Genomic DNA, 14,529 nt, shown 5'->3' on the forward strand with positions numbered 1-14,529 from the left:
CTCACGTCCTTTTCGCCAGCGTGTCCGGAGGGAAAGGAGTCCCCGACACGAGCTGGAGGGAGAACGCGGACGGCGCACGTTTGTTGGTAACTGGGACTAAGGGACGCTTGATTCTGTGCTTACGTTTGGGTCCTCGGGGCCGGGCCTAATGATGAACCGTGCACTGACAGTGGTCTTAGGACCGCTATCCCAACCCTTTACCCCTAAGCGGTAGAAAGACCTTCTTGTTTCCAGTTTTTATTTATCATTTCTAACACACAACGCTGAAGTTAACCCGAAGCAACAGATGCTACATTAGCACCCCATGCGGCTGCGTCGATGACGGCAGGAGCTGAGCTGGAGATGGAGCAGAGCTGACCGCGGAGGATGACCACACGGCTGCGGAGCGATGGTGGAGGTGACCACGCTGCAGGTCAGAGGACCCAGAGTTGCGTTCAGTTGGGTCGATGAGCCACGGGGGACGGCCGCGGCCTGACCAGCAGGGAGCGCTAGCACCGCCACAACGGTGAGCACAAGGTGCATTAAGGGACACTCCAGAGGTTTAATGGCTGCGGAAGAGCCCCTGGACAAGGACCGCGGGGAGCGCCGTGTGTGGGGACTGAGCTGCGGACTTATTCCGGTCGACCTTGCATCGGTTCTGGCTCTCGGGCCGGGACCACAAATTTCTTAATCCCTAACCTCCCGTGGTCTGCTGGGGGAGCAGCATTGGAGCCGGTGACACCAACAGACTTAACAAACTTGTTAAGAAGGCCGGCTCCATCATTGGCTGCAAACAGGACAGCTTGGAAAAGGTGTTGGGGAGGGGAGGTCACGGAAGAAACTGTTATCCATATTGGATAATCCTGACCACCCCCTCCACCACCTGCTACAGGGACAGTGGAGCACGTTCTCCAACAGACTCCTTCAGCTCCGCTGTCACAAGGACCGATACAGGAGATCATTCCTGCCCAGTGCAGTAACACTTTACAATAAATCATCCCTGGCTAAATAATGACAATAACAACCCTGTACTGCTGTGATGTTGCTGCTCTTCCTCTTCTCCTTTTACAAATTATTATTATTGTACTGTCTCTTCTTGAAGGTTATTCTTTTGTTTTAGTTCAGTTTATTTAATTTAATTATTTAATATTTCTTATCTTATTATATTGTATATAATATGTATCTTTTAATTCTATTTTCTTCCCTGTACATGCTGCTGTGACACCAAAATTTCCCTCTTGAAGGATCAATAAAGTATCAATCTATCTATCATGATCAGATTATTGATGAGATATTTGAAACAGCTGATTAATGCCCCCCTCCCAACCTTCCACTCCCTATAACACACTGGTAGCACGACCCGTTTACAGCGGCCATCTTTAATCCACAAACACTTGGTCTCACTTCCACACATATTTTTCAATTTGCCGACCATTTACAAATACATGTTAAAAAACTGTAACCCCCCTCCTTACCACCACACACATTGCTTCCTTTATGACTTAAACCTCCAAGAATAATAATAATTTTTCTGGCGCGGGTTACACACACACAGTGTTTGTTTAGTCTTGGGGTTAGGGAGGGTTATTAAGTCTCTTCATCATAAAAAAGGAGTTTGATGTGTTTGTATACATCAGCATTTAGAAGTCATGCAGTCAATTGAGTCAGTCGGCCCTCATGCATGTCCCTGGGCGGAGTCAAGCTGCAGATTCAGGAGTCTGAGTCATGGTGCAGAATCATGGTTCAGAGTTGGAAGGCGGAGTCATGATTCAGAATAGCGCCTGGTGTAGCCCCGCCTCCAGCTCCTCTTTCCAAACATCAGAATTAAACACGGTACAAAAACAGGCTTCAAAACAAAACTAGTGCTGAATTCACTTCTAAACCACTTCAATCAAGCACTAATTGACATGAAATTTTGACATAACATTGGAGCGTTGGAGTAAGTGTGTGTGTAGCCCCCCCCCAACAAGTAAAAGCGCGGGGTTGGGTGGGGCTCTTCAGTCCCTTCTGTTTAGAGTCAAAGCAGCACCCATTTCTTTGAGAGATAAGGCTACGAGGAGCAAGGCTTTGCGTCTCTCCACCAATAGGAGAACTATCTGCTGTACGGGTCGCCCGGGAAACTGTTGGAGGAGCCCCCCCCACCACTGGGTATGGGGCTGTGAGAGGAGATGGGAGGGGGCGAAGGGGAAGACAGCAGCAGGGAGGAGGAGGGGCTCGGCACAGAGTCCTCGTCCAGAACAGAGGGCCGGGAAATCCAGGGGGCCGGCTGTGGGGCGAGGAGGAGGGGGTCCGGCAGCCTGGAGGCCCCTGCGGCAGTCTGGGATCCACGGTGGATCCGGTGGCTGACGATGATGTTGTTGCCGAAGCCGCCCATCGATGCCATGGTGGTGCTCTGCTCCCGCTGGACCAGGGCGGTCATCCCGCCCTCAGCGATCAGCCGGCGGATCCGAGCCAGGGCATCTTCACCGGAGCCCAACTCTGGAGACTCTCCTGGACCAATCAGAGTCGGGATGGAACGTTACTCAGGAGTCAAGAGGAGCAGCTCATCTTATTAGCAGATCATCCACAAGCTCCGGAATATATATATATATACACACACTCTCGTAACTATATAGATTTAGGCTATCAATACGTAACTACTGCGTTAGAGCTGTACCGAGCAGATGGAGGCGGGTGAACTTTGACCTTAAGACGCAGTAACATTATTAGCGTCATTAGATTCCAGCGGCGGCTGTACTTCGAGAACACTACAAATGAAACCAGAGCTTTGTAAAATCCCAAAAGTCAACATTTATTGAACAAAGATAGATGGAATCAGTTCCATAATTCACAACATGTTTTTTATCTTCTTTAATCCATATTCCTCCCACCTGTGTTAAAGGTGGAGAACACCATTAATGACATGAATGATGATATATGAACACAAAAATACATCTAGAGGTGATCAGATCCATAGCACACTTCATCTGGAAGACTTCATATATATTTATAGTTAGATGACACTTCACACAAACCTTTCTGCTTCAAACCGCAGAATACATACAGGTGGTCGTAATCTCGCTGCTTGTTCAAGTAACACATGATAATGTTGTTTTTAGAGACGAACACGGCATCAACATAAACAAAAAAAGCCCTTTAGTTGCTACCCGGGGACCGGAGGTCTGTGTGTGAGCGGTAATTAGGCCAAGCTATCGGACAGAAACATCTGGACGTCTACTGTATGAGAAGAGGAGTGAAGCCACACCCTCAGTGTGGATCAGTACCAGAACCGGCTGTGGAGGTGGTGGCCTCCGCCAAGGCTGCTTCGACCGGGACCACGGCCTCCACCGCTCTGCCGCTGTGAGGCGCAGCCTCGCCCCCACTGGCTGCTTGGCTCGTGGACGGAGTCTCAGGAGGAACATCTGGAGGAGATTGAAGACTACGCATTACTACTAGGTCAGTATCACAGGCTCAGGACTATAGAGGCGATTAGTCACAGTATCACAGAGGCTATTATAGAGCCACAGTATCATAGAACCACAGTATCATAGAGGGTACTAGTGTTTCCCACAGATCCAACGTCAATGTGTGGGAGCTGACGGGGCCCAGCGAGCATTTTTTGGTTGAAAAGACGTTGCAAAATGTTTTAAAAGTGAACGTTTCTTCAACGTCTATTAGTAGACGTTGAAAAGACGTGTACGTTTAGACCACATTTCAACGTGATTTTTCTATACGGTAAATTTTCGTCCTCTACTTTGTGCTATATCATTCTTTTAGAAGTTTAAAAAGAAACTATGTCCACATTTGTAAGTTTACTACCAATATCATAAATCATGTTGAAAACAGGTCTAGAATATTATGATTATATTAAATTTCAACGTCAATGAATAAACGTTGAAAAAACGTTCACTTTTAAACCAATTTGCAACGTTGTTTCAACGGATAAATTGCTCGCCTGAAACTTAAGTTGCATACTTGTCATGTGTTTACACATGACAACTTGTCACAGTTGTCATGTGTAAAGGGAGTCAAGAGTGTGCAGAACAGCCCTCAATTGCAGATTTCTCTGGTCAACGTGTTTATTCAATTCAAATCATTTTATTTTGTTCAGCTTTACAATCTGTAAACATGCAACATCCTGTCCCAAAACCCCCAAAATGTAAAAAATCTTCAATCGGGAGTAATCGGTAGGTGTGTAGAGTATGAACGACTTAGAGCTGTGCGGTGCAGTAACTTACAATGTGTTGGCCCTCTTGTTTACAGACCACAACTTGTTGAATTCAGCAATTCACCCCTGCAATGTATTTAGCACCCATTGCTTTAGAAATGCGAACAGCAACAACGTAACGCATTAGAAACACAAAACACACAAAAATATTCTGGGATGTTTACTTTTGGTCCAGGTCATCATGCCGAACGCTAGCATGCTCCAAGCTAGCATGCTAACTAGCTCATATCGTATCGGGTGGGCAGCACAAGTAAAACACCCGGTTATAGTTCCATGTGTGCTTCATTCAAACACTCCCGTACTTACAGAGCAGTGGAGCCGGTAGTCGTGGTTCTATCAGCACGTTCATGTCGCTCTGCTGCCGTAACTTCGCTTCGTGCTGCGTCCGGTCGGAGCTCTGCAGGCCTCTAAGAACTCGCGCATGCGCGTTACAGATGTGAGCGGAGTTACGTGTTTACAAGTAATGTTTGAACCTGCCCGCATTATTATGTCTTAAACGCATCTTATTAACAGCACGCAGTCCGTAGTTTCATATTTATGACGTTTTAAGTGAAATATTAAATACGTTGAAGTCATGTCTTCGCGTAGACTAAATTTCGCCGACCAGTTCATTAATTATTATGAAAATGTTAAAGATAATATCGTCTCTCTTTCCTTCTGGACCCTGGTGCTGACACCTGCCGTGGCCCTACTGACACCTGCTGCTGCCATCATCATCATCATCCTTATTTTAAATATTAATCATATTATTGTACTCATAAACCATCATTACCCTCTCCTAAAGTCTCTGTGCTCTCCCTCCCCACAGGCTTCTGTGGATGGTGGTTCTATCTGATGATGGTTCTATCTGATGGTGGTTGCCCCTGCAGTGGTCCTGCTGTGCGCCTGGCTTACTACTCACAATTACTTGAATCATTTCTGTCATAGGAATTGCATCCATTATATATTGTTCGTTCTGTACACATGGCATCCATTGTAGTCTGTCCATCCCGGGAGTGGGGTCCCTCCTCTGACGTTCTCCCTAAGGTTTCTTCCCTTTTTTTCCCTCATTGAAGGGTTTTTTCATTGTTTGGGGAGTTTTTCCTGTGCCGATGGAGGGTTTCGGGACAGAAATTACGTCTTGTGCTGTTGGAGCCATATTTTCTGTTTTGTTACAAATCATTTATTTGTTTTGTTGGTAGGAATTATGTGTATTCACTTAATGTCTTTTTTTGTTCATACTTAAAAACCCTCTTCAGGGATTTTTGAGCAATCCCGCATCTAAATTTGACAAAGCTGAGAGACCTCCAGTGCAGGATTACAGAGCACTAACTCACCAATGGAGCAATAGTTCAGAGGAGACAGACTCTAGCCAGAATAAGGCTCTGCTAAGTTTGATCCAGAAACAAAATGAAATTGCAGATTTATTATTGTTGCAGCATAAACAATCCTCATTTCCCTCCAGAGAAATCCCAGTATTTGACGGCAAACCTTTAAGTTTCCAATCATTTATGCATGCTTTTAAGCAAGGTATTAAAAGTAAAACGAGTGATGAGGAGGATAGGCCAACAATAATAGTGGCCAACCTAGGGAACTAGTCAGGAGCTGTTTCCACATGGAACCAGAAAGAGGCTATGGTGAGGCACAGAGATTGATGAAGATTCACTTTGGAAATGGAATGAAAATAGCAAATGCCTACACGGAGAAAGCTCTCAACTGGAGCTGTCACGAGGACATCCCGAGTTCTTCACAACCACAAATGGAGGACGTTATATGCCAATGATGTTTATTAAAGTTCTCCCAAGCCGTAAAGTGCTAGGTGCTCACAGGTGCCAAAGCATGGACAAATAAACAATAAAACACCTGTGATGTACAAAATAATGATCTTGCATACAAGCTCAGACTTCCGTCAGCGTACTCAGCACATATTGCCTGCACTGCCACCAGGCATAGCCCACCACTCCTGATCGCTCCATTAGGTGAGACTTATATACACCTGGGTCCCACCAATTCTAAGCACATAATCCCATGGGGATACTAACGACCATGAACATGTGATAAATATGCAGACAAGGTATTACCAGATCCCATACCCCGTTTCCCTCTGCTAACAGATTTTAAAATAACACAGTACACGTCCACAAGTAACCTTAACAATAATTAGGAAGCAAACATCAATAACTCCACACAATTCACCCCCCTCCTTTCCCACCATACTTGGTTTCTCCCACTACCCATGATGCAACAGCACAGGTATAACACACTGAGAAACGTCCATTCCCATCTTTTACTCGAAGTCAAGATGGCCGCCACAATGTCTGCTGACGTCAGGTGAGAAGGGGTAACCAGGGGCCACAGAGAACAGAGGGTAGCTCTGTGACAGGAGCATTATTAAATTGAATGATGGAAAGGCATTACATGCCTATTCCCTTTACCTGAGAGGATGTTGCAACGCTATGGAAGAGTTAAAAGTAGGGATGGGGCCGATCCGATCCAGTATTGGTATCGAGACCCGATACCAGAGAAATTCGGGTATCGGATTTTCCGATACAACCTTTGGAGATTTCCGATATCAATGAGCCATGTCTGCGCTTTAACGTCGTCTGCTGAAATGACTCCAAAAGTGATCCCCGCCTGCTAGTCTGCTAGCTGGCTGCAAACTGTGGAATGGATTTCCTGAACGTGTCTCATAACTGTCTCATTGAGCCGCGCCTCCGTTCAGGAATCCATTCCACAGTTTGCAGCCAGCTAGCAGACTAGCAGGATAGCAGGATAGCACTGAGGCTAGACTGTTTAGCACGGCAGCCAATATCGTGGATGAAAAAAAAAAAAGGAATCGTCTAACTGCAGAGAGAGCAGAAATGCTCATATTCTTCAAGAAGAACCTGCCGATGTAAGATTTGTTGAACACTACATCACTTCCTCAGAGTCAACTTTGAGATATTCAATTTTTGTTTTCTTTTAAAGAATAGTTAGACTCTGGTGTTTAGTTTATTCCAGGTCATCTTAAGTGCTGTTCTGATGCACACTGTTTAAAAACTTATTGTGTGTGTGTGTGTGTGTGAGAGAGAGAGTAAGTGTGATTGCGTGTGTGAATGAGTGAGTGAGACTGTGTGTCAAGTGTGTATGTGTGTAAGATGTTTACAGTTATTTTATTGCACTTTTCTTCAGATATTTGACATGTTGTTCATGATACAAGAGTCAGTTTACTTGATTTGTGCTGTTATTTTTGTGAACGAGTGAGTGAGGCTGTGTGTCAAGTGTGTGTATGTGTGTGTGTGTGCACTTGCACTTTTCATATTTCTAAATTTTTAAGACTTATTAAAAATAAGTCTTTGACATTTGACATTAATGAAATTAAATAAATATTGACATGACAATCAATCTGAAACCCTTAGTTTCAAATTTGTTTTCAGAATTTTTTCTGTTAACAGGATTTCCTGTTTTTCAAACACAGCTCTGGTATCGGAATATTATCTGTATCGGCCGATATCCAAATTTAGGTATCGGGATCAGATCGGAAGTGAAAAAATGTGGATCGTGCATCCCTAGTTAAAAGGCATGAAAGAAATGGATCTTATGTCTATTAAGGATCATTCTAGCAAAGTTGCCATAAGGACCTCATGGGCTAAAAGAAAAGTGGACAACAGCACATGATCTTTTGGAACGAAACCATGAGAGGGCCAGATTTTCTGACCTTGTCACATTTATTGAGAAGCAAGCCAGCGTTAGGCAAGATCCACTCTTTGGTGACATTGACGATTCTATGCCCCAAACGGCCTTCCCAAAAGGTAACATGGCAACAGATTTCAACAACAAGCTAAACAAAGAGGTAATAGAAGTAGCTTTGCAGTGGCAATAGAAATGAGCAAATGTAATAAACTCAGAAAAAAGGATCAGTCACTAAAACTCTTGTATCACTGGAAAGGGAAGAGGATATTGGGGCCGGAAACAATTGCAAGCTTGCTATTGTACCGGTACAAGTTAAAGCTTCCAAAGGCAGTACAATTATAAGAACCTACGCATTTCTGGACCCAGGCAGCATAGCAACCTTTTGTACGGAGAATCTAAAAAGATACACTCAAACAAAGATACCAGTGAAAAAAGGAAACATTTTCTCTCAAAAGGACCTCAGCAGGTGGCCTTGAAGGAGATAAAACGACAGGAAGTTGATGAGGAAGTGGAACTCTTAATAGGAGTAGATGTCCCAAAAGCAATGGAACCCTGGGAAATCATAAATAGCCAAGGCAGTGGTCCCTACGCGTAAGAACTATCTTAGGATGGGTGGTGAATGGACCACTCAACTCTTCTTCAGCCATGGACAAATCGGGAAGGCCAATGGCATCAGTAAACCACATTTCAATCAAACACCTGGAAACACTTCTCGTAAATCTGTTCCACCATGAATTCCCAGAGAGAGAATATGAGGGAAAACCTGAAATGTCAGTTGAAGACTGTACATTCCTGAATCTGGGAGGAAATGCCACTTCGGTGAAGGACGACCACTACTATTTACCTTTGCCTCTCCGTAATTATGATGTCATCATGCCCAACAATTACCATATTGAGCATATCACCTGGCCAAGACATTTAATAAAGATACGTTTTTTGCAGAAGAATACAAGGGTTTCATGAAAAATGTAATTGAGTTACCGGCAAAGGACCTTCATCGAAATAAGGGTACGGTGTGGTATATACCTCACCATGGTGTGTACCACAAGTGTAAAAAGACAATCAGAGTGGTGTTTGACTGTACATCTAGATACAAAGTCACTCAACAAGGAACTTTTACCAGGACCCGACTTAGCAAACTTAGCCAACTCGCTTGTCGGAGTCCTACTGAGGTTCTGCCAAGAGACGTTTTCCGTCATGGCAGATATCGATGGAACCCCCTGGTGGGCCGCGAGAGGTCATTTACAATAAATAAATAAAGTTTTTTAATTTTCAATTTTTAAAAGTTTGAAATTAATATAAAAATATTTATGATGCGGCACATCAGTTATGTGAAACATTAGTTAATGAAGCACAAACAATTTAAACGGACAGAAAACAATAACAATAACAACAATAAGGCTCTCGCTCGAAACGGCTGCTCTTGTCCGCCTGTCGTTGTAGTATTAAAGTAAATATACCGTATTTTCCGCACTCCAAGGTGCACTTAAAAGGCTTTAATTTTCTCAAAAAACGACAGTGCCTTATAATACGGAGCGCCTTATATATGGATCAATTGGTTAATCGGTTGATCCACACTGGTTGTACACGGCGCTCAAGGCGCTCTGCCAAACATGCCAAAGCTTGTCATACGACGGCGAGATGCTGAGCGGCGCTCAAGCGGGTGAGAGATGGAGCTGCTTTCAGGGCGCGTCGGAGAAACAAAGCTGTCGTTCTTGCCGAGCACTTCATGAGATTAAAGAGCGAGAGACGGTGCCCTTTTCTCTATAGTAGCTGAACCATCTTAACGGGGAAAATAAGATATTCTAAAAGCAGCCGAAGATTTAAGGCGTGGATGGCGAGGGGGCGGCGGGAGCGGACGCACCTCGCAGCATCGATCGGACCCTGAAAGCACCGTCTCCACCTTACTGTCAGAAAGAACAACAGCGAGCGCGTAGAAAACTCCTTCGAGCGCGAGCAGAGATTCTCCTCGCGAGCAACGAAGTTCACGTTTCGCAAGCGAGCAAATACCTCGTGGAGACGGACTTTTGCTCGCGGATGTTTGATTTTGGTTAAATTCTTAAGGTCATTTAATCATTATGTTTTGATCAGAGTTGTGATTAAAGGTTTGGGTGGGCCGCGAAAGATTTTCAGATTTCAAATTGGGCCGCGGCATTCTTGAGTTTGGGAACCGCTGCCTTGGAGCAATACCGAATGAAAGTTAACTTGTTCGGAGCCATCTTCACACCAAGTTGCGCGAATTGTGCTCTTCAAAAAACTGCAGAAGATAACAAGGACAAATGTGATGCAGTGGCAGTTAACACTATCAAATCAAACTTTTATGTAGATGACTGCCATAAATCTTTGCCCATAGAAAGGAAAGCGGTTAGCCTTGTGAAAAATCTGAGTGAGCTGTGTGCTAAAAGAGGATTCATTTAGAAACGCTACCTATGGGGAGGGCTCTTGGGATGTATTGGAATATAGAAACATTTGGATTTCAGTTAACAATCAAAACCAGGTCCCTAACCAGGCGTGCTGTACTATCTACAGTCAGTTCAGTATATGACCCATTAGGTCTTGCGGCATCTTTTGTCCTTAAGGCTAAACAAATTCTCCAAGATCTTTGCCAGCTTAAGTGCGGATGGGATACAATACCTACAGAATTTTCCAAACCGTATGAAAAATGGCTGACTGAGTTGGATCAACTAAGACATTTTTAGGAGGAAGGATAACCCTATACTAAAAATGGATCCCATGCTAGATCAAGGTGTCTTGAGGGTGGAAGGAAGGATTAACCGCTCAGCAATGCCAGTAAATGCTAAGAATCCTATCATTTTACCCCAAAAATTCCACATATCTGAAATCATTCTAAGAAACGTACACAACCAAGTTGGTCATTCTGCACGAAATCATATGCTCTTTAAACTAGGGCGGAAATAATGGATGCCCACTGCAAATTCTTCAGCATGAAAAATCATCAGAAACTGTGTTTTCTACAGACCGATGCAATCTACAGTAGGAGAGCAAAAAATGGCGAATCTTCCACAGGACAGATTAAGGACAGATTTTCCACCTTTTACTTCTGCTGGCATGGACTATTTCGGACCTTTTGAAATAAAGCGTGGTCGAACCAATGTAAAACAGTGGGGTGCGATCTTTACGTGCCTTACTTGCCACGCAATCCATCTTGAGGTGGCTGGTAGTTTGGACACTAATTCCTGCATCAATGCAATACGCAGATTTCTATGTCAAAGAGGAACTGTCAAAACCATCAGATCTGATCAAGGTACAAATTTTGTTGGCGCAAAAAAAGGAACTGGAACGATCATTAAAAGGACTACAGCATGACGACATCCGAAAGAATCTGCTGCAAGACGGAATAGAGGGGATATTTAACCCAACAGCAGGCACTCACCACAGAGGCATATGGGAGAGACTAATTAAGTCACTTAAGAAGATTCTATGCTCTGTGGTAAAATAACAAGTTCTGGATGATGAGGCATTGCAAACAGCATCATGTGAGGTGAAAGCTATAATAAATGATAGACCATCACAACTATAACAAATGACTTAAATTATGTGGAACACCTAATCATTTGCTTCTACTCAAAACCAACCCTGTCATGCCATCCGGACTGTTCAAGAAAGAGGACTTGTACACTAGAAGGAGATGGAGACAGGTACAATACCTGGCTGACCTTTTTTGGAAAAGATGGGTCAGGGAATACCTTCCTATCATGCAACAACGAAACAAGTAGAATGAAATTAAAAGGAATTTTCTACCCGGCGACCTTGTGGTTATTGTGGATGATTTGGCCCCAAGAAACTCTTGGGTTCTAGGACACATTCTAAAAATCATGCCAGGTAAAAAAGGACTAATCCACAGTGTCCTGGTCAAAACAAAAACAAGTGTTGTGCAGAGACCCATCTCAAAGCTCTGTCTGCTCCTGGAATATGTATAATAACAATAGCTGGAGCATGACAGTAGTTTGGAAAAGGTCATGAACTAAAATATGAACTTTATTTGTGCACTATAAAAGAAGATGAAATAGAATACAGAGCTATTTGTCTTTAGAATATTGGTTCTACTTATTAATTGCTGTACCTAAAGCAATTAAGGGCAATTAAGGGCTGAAAATATCACTCCAACGAGTGATATTTTCTGTTTTGTTACAAATCATTTATTTGTTTTGTTGGTAGGAATTATCTCTATTCACTTAATGTATTTTTGTTCATATTTGAAATAACTTTCTTTATGATTCATTAGATGCACCTGACGAGGATCAGCGGGTAAGAGGAGGGGTGGGACTGAGGCACGGGGCTTTTGTATTGGACGGAACATCGGCACAGTCTTTCGACCTTACGTTGTTCACTCTGTTAATCATGTTCAAATGACACGACCAAATGTAAAACTTAAATAAACGACGTAAATGAGAACAAGCATTGAGTGTCTTCTATGGAAGCGACAACGTGTGAGTCAGGAAGCAGAGTCCCGGTTACCGAAACGAGGACGTGCGAAAGCAGTGGGGAGGGTGAAGGGGAGGAATAATTTGTTCAAACAAAACACACATCACTAGACAGAACTCATAGCTGTAGTACACATTTCACACCTTATACTACTTTCTGTTACAACTTCTGTCAGAGCAACGGATTTTGCGGGGTTTGTTAAAAAAAGACACACGAGACAGACGCGGTGTGCACGGAGGGGAGGGGCTGTGTGTGTGTGTATGTTTGTGTGAGACGCGTGAGTGACAGAGACGAAGGGAGGGCAGGGAAAGGAAATGCAGCTGAACGAATACGCTGCGTGGTTTAAATAGTGTTAAAAAAATATATACACCAAACGCAATGTGTGGCGGCCGGTGTTAACTCTATGAGTGGAAAACACTGGGGTACTATAAAGCTACAGTATCATAGAGGCTATTGTAGAGCCACAGTAGCAAAGGGGGTCAGGACTATAGAGGGTCCGTACTGGTTCCAGGTTGCATGGGCAGAGACTCTGGCAGCTCCCTCTCTGTCTGGGTCTCGGCGTTCTGCAGCTGGATGATTGGCGTCTGAGTTCCCTGTGATGTCACTGAAGGGGCGGGGTGTCGGGGCTGAAGGCCGATGGCGTTCATCAAGCCCATGTCCAGCCTCCAGCCGGGGCGGTTGGGCCTTAAAGAGGACAAGAGGACCACAGTTAGTCATTGAGCAGCACAAGTAAAAAGGCACATCTGGCCACATCTGCCCCCCATCTATCTATCTATCTATCTAAACATTCCCTCAGAAAGATTATAAAGAATTATTGGATATTTGGTTTCGTCCTGAATTCCAGAATTCCAGCGTTTCAATGGCCTCTTGTTTCCATGACAACAGTACGATCTTCTCTGATAGTGGGGTGTTGAGTCTGCGGGCTCTCACCCCGGGGGCTCAGAACCTCGGGTCCGGGTTCCTCCGTTGTTGACGGAGAACAGGGGCTCGCTGCTGGACTCAGCTGGGCTTTCTCCTTCGCACTGGTAGAACCTGAGAACACAAACTGATTATTAGCCCTCCTCCAAACAGGAAGAGGCATCACACGCATAGCCAGAGACTGGTTGTTTTATTGAGGATCTATTAATTATTGATGACTCCGCGACACACAGTGAGAATCATTACTCCTAATTGATTTACTGTTCTGCTGCTTTACAAATAACTCTAAATGAGTCTTTAGGAGATGATCAAAGATACAGGTTCTGATTTCTAAGATCCGCTGAAATTCAGACCCAGAAAGACAGAAAGCACAAAAAGGCTTCAGAGGTCAGGGGTCATGGGTGACTCGGCTAATGCAATGTCATCCTCTTAATCTTCAAGTCATGAGATTTTTGTGAACGTGTATCGGACCACTTCAGGAGCTTCATTAGCTTCATGAGCTACAGGAGTACTCACACGGGCCGACAGATGACCAAGTCTCCCTTGTTGGTGCCGTAAGCCAGACCCATCCCCAGATCTGGCAGCCAACGGGCAGAGTTGATGCTGAGGTGGCGTCGCTGGTCTGGAGCAGTCGGGTAGACCACGTTGAACACCAACTGAAAGAAGTGGGGGGTTACTCTTTGAAACATCACAAGGGTCCGTGAACTACTGTGGACGTCAGTGGACTCCATCCAGTGTCAATGAGAACAACGGGCTGCTTTTGATCCCTTCCTGACAGTGGGATGGTCAGCAGCAGCCTCTCCGATCATCTCATGGCACATTTCCACAGAAATGTCCACTATGGTGGACGCTTGTTACTTCGGGCTGCGCGTCTGGCTACAAGGAAGCTGCCTTTGAAGCACATTTGGAGTTAATAGTTTCTGCATCTAATGCCCGTTTCACTCCTTCAAATTCCACCAGCTTTCCCATCAGCGTTGGATGTTTGGTACCTAGATTGTGCTTTAGTTTGGAAGGCGTCAGTGCTTTGTTGGATTGGTTTAGGCCTCCCTCCACACCCCGGCTCTCGGCTCTGCCTCGACAGAGAACCGTACTTAATCAAGTCGGGGTTGGACTTGGGCACCAACTTTGACTTCCGCGGGGCTTTGTCACCACTCTCATGGTGAGCTGCTAAGTGTCTTCTGCTTATTGCTGCTTGTTACTACTGACCGAAGGTGGTAGGAAGCGCGATTGTAACCAGCGTTTTCCACAGATCCAACATCAATGTGTGGTGGGGGACCGGGTGGGGGGGGGGGCTGACCGCTGAACTGGAATAATTTAGTCAATATTAA

At 44.6% G+C, this 14,529-nt stretch overlaps 1 protein-coding gene across 1 annotated transcript in view; it reads right to left on the reverse strand.

Moving 5' to 3' along the window:
- Positions 1 to 1,342: 1,342 nt before the first annotated feature.
- Positions 1,343 to 14,529, reverse strand: part of LOC120812637 (activating molecule in BECN1-regulated autophagy protein 1B-like) — a 52,204-nt gene continuing 39,017 nt past the window's right edge. Inside the window, 5 exon segments of the mRNA XM_078097477.1 lie at positions 1,343 to 2,469; positions 3,243 to 3,380; positions 12,786 to 12,967; positions 13,214 to 13,315; positions 13,718 to 13,857. Of these exon segments, the coding sequence (XP_077953603.1) occupies positions 2,072 to 2,469; positions 3,243 to 3,380; positions 12,786 to 12,967; positions 13,214 to 13,315; positions 13,718 to 13,857 (960 nt within the window). The 3' untranslated portion in view covers positions 1,343 to 2,071.

Source organism: Gasterosteus aculeatus, chromosome Y (genome assembly GCF_964276395.1).
Source record: "Gasterosteus aculeatus chromosome Y, fGasAcu3.hap1.1, whole genome shotgun sequence".
Classification (NCBI taxonomy): domain Eukaryota; kingdom Metazoa; phylum Chordata; class Actinopteri; order Perciformes; family Gasterosteidae; genus Gasterosteus; species Gasterosteus aculeatus.